This window comes from Carex rostrata, chromosome 1 (assembly GCF_964058835.1).
Source record: "Carex rostrata chromosome 1, lpCarRost1.2, whole genome shotgun sequence".
NCBI lineage: Eukaryota > Viridiplantae > Streptophyta > Magnoliopsida > Poales > Cyperaceae > Carex > Carex rostrata.
In genome coordinates, this window is record NC_135918.1 from 4,996,634 (window position 1) to 5,002,633 (window position 6,000).

General features: G+C 35.1%; 1 protein-coding gene across 1 annotated transcript in view; it reads left to right on the forward strand.

Annotated features, from left to right (window-relative positions):
• The window catches only part of LOC144553728 (copper transport protein ATX1-like), a 47,610-nt gene extending 43,353 nt beyond the window's left edge, over positions 1-4,257 (forward strand). Inside the window, exons 2-4 of the mRNA XM_078301934.1 lie at positions 1,673-1,735; positions 2,911-2,986; positions 3,991-4,257. Of these exons, the coding sequence (XP_078158060.1) occupies positions 1,727-1,735; positions 2,911-2,986; positions 3,991-4,145 (240 nt within the window). The 5' untranslated portion in view covers positions 1,673-1,726 and the 3' untranslated portion in view covers positions 4,146-4,257. The remainder of the gene's footprint in view (positions 1-1,672; positions 1,736-2,910; positions 2,987-3,990) is intronic.
• Positions 4,258-6,000: the final 1,743 nt, after the last annotated feature.

Below are 6,000 nucleotides of genomic sequence, written 5' to 3' on the forward strand. Positions count from 1 at the left end.
CAATTTACGCTAATCATTTCCTCTCTCCTTCTCACTGGCTTCTCACAAAGGACAAAAAAAACCCTCTATCTCCTTCAAAGTTATTTTCTTCAAAATGGAAGCGGGGGCATTCCAATGGGTATCTACACCGTCTGATCATGCATTGAGATTAGTGCCAAGAATCAAAAGAAAAAATTGTGAAGATGGTACTACAGACAGTCCTATGGTTCAAATGGATTAACAAGGCTCTATAATTTTAAATAGTGAGATGCTAAGTTACTTCAGAAAAAATGAATCAACACTAACAAAACCTAATAAAAAATTATACACAACAACTCTTATTCATCTAACAAGGCTTCTCCTTTTTACTTATTGCTCCTTCAAAATTAAGAAATTAGCAATTGCTCCTTGAATATCTTTTTATATTTCTTAAATAATTAAAAAAATGAATCAACATAATACTCAAAATAATGCACAAAAACTGGTACACACTCAACATTGAATACTTGAGCAACACTTTTAACAGCGACAACACAAAATAACATCTCTTTGCATTTGCCATTTGGTACTCACCATCGTGTCCTCCCTGATTTCACAAACCTATTGTTCTCTTTGGGATTCATGCCTACAAAATATAACATTGTTCATCAATAACATAATAGTTATGGATTATATCTACTCCAGACTACAGATAATAGACACCCACTGCACCCAATTTGCTAATTAAATTCGATTTTGAAATGTTGCTCAATTTACACCTCAATTTACCACTGATTGTGTAATTAATGCAAAAGAAGTCGAGGGATCAAAAGCAAGATCAATCTCCCTATCCAAAAAAACAGCAGTCAGGAACCTTACCAAAATGGTACCAAAAAAAAAAGCACCCTCAGGGGTGGCATGCCTAGTTATAAAATTGAATGTGTTCTCAACTGCGATCAACTGACCTCCAATGATTCACAAATAACTGAACTTTTTGTGTATAGTTGAAAGTCCAAGAAAGAGAGGAATACAAGTCATATATAAAAAAAATCAAAGAAAGTAGAGTCCTTGGGGTTTTGCTTGACTGATCAGAAAGAAAACTGACCGGATCGGATCGAAGCTGAGGTGTGTGCCTTCGATTCTCTGGGAGGAAGGAGAGACAAGATCAGGAGGAAACGACCCCCGCTGGAAGAGAAAACAGGAGGGCAAAGAGAAGAGAGAAGCCATCGAGAGGGAGAAGACAGAAAACAAGCTCCCTTCGCTGATGACTTGTTAAAATTTAACGGAACCGCTCCGTTAAGATAAAATCCAGCGCTTCTTAGTAGCACGAATATTAGCGTAAATTGGACAGTCTAGATTTTGGAATAGATTTGGAGTATATAATTTTGGTGCATTTGAACCTTCCTCTTATTTAATATATTTTCAATTAATAAAAATTTCGGGAGATCTGGGCGTCTCCGAGTTCGCTTTTCTCCGTTCCGCCTCTGACTAGTCCTTTGATTACACACCCAAATCTATCTCAGGCTGAGATCATTGCTTACACACCTAAACGCCGACAGGAGATCCTAGTAATGACGCGGTCTACGTATTCCAAGAGTATGCGCTTTGTTTGGTCTTTGGTCTTTAACCCACAAGTTTGTCGATTCATATATTAGTACCCATCCGACCGACCGGTTAGTACCAACTACCAAATACCAATACCTTGCAGAATTCTTTCGCCTCTTTATTCTCTTTACTTGATTCGTTTCTGTCCGATCGGTCGGCTCCCATGGCTGAGGTGCTCTTCGGTTTGATTTTTTGTTTTTAATTTTAAGTTTGTTGTTTGAATTCTGTAGCAATTAGTTAACATAATACCTTTTGTAGTCACGGTTCTAGTAAGGATTGTAGGCTTGTAAGTTGTAGCTCATCTTGTTTATTCGGGATCAATCGCGGAAAGATTCGAGGGGATTGGGGATAAAAGCTGAGAAAGAGGCGATTTTCTCTTGACAAAACTTAATTTTTTTCTTCATGTAGATCTTCCTATTGATTTATTCCAATTCATAATACCCAGTAGCCTATTTGATCGTCTTCCCGATCCAATTGTTAGCGATCATTATAATACTATGTTTGTAGAGAAATACTTCAATTAATATTAATTTCAATATGACATCATACATTTAGAATGATATCTGGTTTGCATGCAAGACAAATAAACCTCACACCTACCTTATTTTAAGCTGAAACTTTACAACCTTTTCCCTCTATCCACTGTTATATGTCAAACCATCCGATTCCTCTCATTATTAGAATCTGAGGCATCATTTGTTGGGTCATGAAAAATAGAGTTAGGATGGATCTTTTTCCTTTTAGATGCACAATTACTTTCAATGTCTCTTCTTTCTCTGATGAGGCGTGATAACTATCCCCAAATTCTATAGGCCCCATTCTCCTGCCTGCTGGTGTTACCACAGCTGGCACACAATATTGAAAAGTTTAGATTAAGGTATGAAGATACATGATGATACCTAGCCATTACCAAACTCAGTAGTTACCTTATCCCATGGACTTTGGGGACTGGTCATTACCAACCTTATTAGTGCCCCCCCAATGAATTTGAAGATTATGGTGTTACATGGAGATATTTGTGTAGTATAATAATTGATTATGAATAGATTAGAACTTTCATCTCCAGAAATATAGGAGAGGCTATGCGTGGGATTAAAAAGGGGGTTAGCACTTCGAGTACTTTGATGTCTTTGTACTGTGTGAGTTATCTCTGTTGAAGGAATATTAGGCTTGTGTAACATATTTATGTTGTTTTTAATCCCCTGATCGAGCGTTCCATCTTAAACGAGGTGGAGGCATTATTAGTATCTGTTATGTGTGTTTTTTTATTATTTTTTCCCAGTTTTACTGATTGTTTCTTGCATGATCTTAAGAGAAATTAAGACTTGATTTTTGTATCCAATGCAGACAGTTGTCCTCAGAGTTGGCATGACCTGTGAAGGCTGCGTGGGAGCTGTTAAGAGGGTCCTTGGTAAAATGCAAGGTTCTTTTGTTGACCCTCTCTCTATAATTTTTTTTTTCTTGCTTCATCTTTTTCAATATAGAATTGCTCGTCATGCAAAGTGCATCTGTATGTCTGGAGTCAGCAGATTGTTCTTTGAATTAATGATGATAATAATCATGCTCGTAAGAATCATCCCACTCCAAGTTATGATCAGAAACATTTTTTATCTTTCTAGATATCCTGATATGCTGATTTTTGTCAAGTCATTGGTCTTGAGTGTTAACCTACTAGTACATGTCCTTTACAGACCTGAAAAAACCTTCCAGATGTATCTTTCCTTTTATAGTACATGTCTATGGCTGGGGACTGTTGTGGCCTTGTGGGTGTTTTTCTTTTATTATGACAGTAATAATCAGCTGCCAATGGTGCTTCAAAGTTCAAACATTTTTCATTTACTTATTCTTTTTGTATAAGTCATATAATATTTGTATTTGCAACTATTCCAAATAAAGTATGTATCATTTTTCAAATGGTACTTCAAACATTGGAGAATGTTTTATCAGCCGCCAATGGTACTTCCATAACAAAGTTTGTATTTATTTTGTAGATTTGTGCCAAAACAAAAGTAATTTTTGCAAAAGACCATCTTTTTTAATTGTATTTGCAACTAGCTTTAAACAAAGTGTGTATCATTTGCAAATAAGTGAATGATGCTCAAGATCCAACAGTAGTATGATTGTGACCAACAGATTACATCCCCTCGATTTTTCCATTATAACTCACGCTAAATTGATTTTGAACCTGTTCATTTATACTCAGAGCCAACATAAGGGTCTTCTTTGTTTGATTTTAGCCTAAGTTGGATTCAAAGATGATGTGGTTTAGGGATATACATTTTATTACAAGACCTAAAATTAAGGTGTCTTTTAAAACAAAAAACAAAATGGCTGTACTATGCAGAAGTGCAAATTTTTTTTATGCAATGTGCAAGACAACTTTGAAATTCTAATTTTTTGGCTGTTTATTTTGGTTTTATATGACAGGCGTGGAGTCATTTGATGTCGACATCAAGGAGCAGAAGGTGACAGTAAAAGGAAATGTCACCCCTGATGATGTTTTCAAAACTGTATCAAAGACAGGAAAGAAAACCACCTTCTGGGAAGAGGGTGAAACAGCTGCTCCCGCTGCCTCAGCTTGATCAAAGAAAATGAAGTTTAATAGTCCTATATATTTTTAAATGAAGTGTAAGATATTTAACTCGTGAAGCAGCTAGTACGTTGATTTATTAATAAATCAGTTTGACAGTGTGATATTGGAATGTCGGATTGTCTGTGTTCAAAGGTTATATTGTTTTGTACTCCCGTTCTTTGATTTGGGTTATTGAATATATGCGAAGGTAACGCTGGGCCTGTTTGTTGTTTCTTTTGCATGATAAGGCTAATTAGCTTGGCAGAGATATGGATTACAGTTATGATCATATGAACATGTACAGGTTCGATTGCAGATTAATATTGGATGGTTCAGAATAGATCTGACACTCTACCAGTAGGTCAGCTTGGGCAGACATTGATCAGTTTTCTGGCCTTGCACAATCTGAATTGTCTGTCTATGATAGACGGTCCAAGTTTGACCTCTAATAGACCCTCTGTTTAATAAAAAATAATAATAAATCATTGTTTAATGGTGTCATCTTTAAACCAGATGATTATTAAAGTGATCTTTAATTTAAATCTTCAATTATTAAAGTGATCTTTAATTTAAATTTTTACTTGTTACAGCATTTGTAATCTGCACTTCAACAAATTACAAGTAAAAAAATATCCAACTTGTCAAACTTTTAGATGGTCAGATTATATGGTTCTTTTTTCACAGTAGTTTTTGACATGAAACACAAATGATGACAACAATTAATTATAAAATTACGAATAATAAATAATAACACAATTTATGGTTGGGTTGCATTTCTAGCTTACCCAACTTGTTTGAGACTAAAGGTTTTGTTGTTGTTGTTGTAAAATATAACATAATCTTACTAAAAGTAGCACATGAAAGTTTTTGTTGAAGGGCTAAAAGTTAACAAGACAGGTTAGACAGCAGAATTTTTTTTGAAAAATATTTTGAGATTCTAAACGGCTGCTCTTTCAATTTCTCAATTATACGGGGATATAGATGCAATTTTTTTAGGTTGGAGACGATTTCTAATCCGTCGAATGTCAATAACTGGAAGGACGTTCTTACAATTTTTCCTTCAGAAACAGTCTGTTATTATGTACGATTGATACACGACATTTCTCGGATCGGATCCGCCAGTGCAAAAATAAATCAGACCGCTGAGTGCTGATTAAGATCTCATTTATCTTTTTACAAAATTTGGTTACTTTTAATCTTCTTAAATTCTGAAAAGTTTTAACTTCTTGCAAAGTTCCCAGAAAAAAATGGGCAGAAATATTTGTTTCGTACTATGGCCGTGTAAGCCCCGTAACTCCTCTCGTCTTGACTAGAAATCCCATGTTCTGCAACTAACAGCTTTGTAAAATGGTCCAGCTGTACAATGTTGATAAAATTCATTAATGTAGCTGTTCTGCACAAATCAATGAATCATAACACTACATCTACATGCCCAAAGTTACAACTGTTCCTTTATTTAATTTCAAAGGTTGACTGGTCCCTGACTGTTTTTTGTTCCTCAGTGATTTTCTTGTGTTTACCCCAAAAAAAAGCATCCGCTCCTAATTTCACTGAATTTATATTAGATTACCATTCATGTTTTAATATGGTTGCTCAACTTAGATTTGTTTCCTTCACCACTACCATATTCTATTACAGTCTATATTAGGTTATAACATATATTTAATTAAATAATTGGATGCAATCACAACCGCATGATTAAAAAATTAGGCGTAATTATCAAGTCATAGAAATGTAGTTATCAACCAATTAACTCAGTCAGTCAAAATGCTGCCAGGAAAGGAAGGGAAACTTTCCAGGTCTTCCAAAAGACTATTACTACCAGTACTGACGATGATAAACCCACAAAAAAGATACTGAAACTG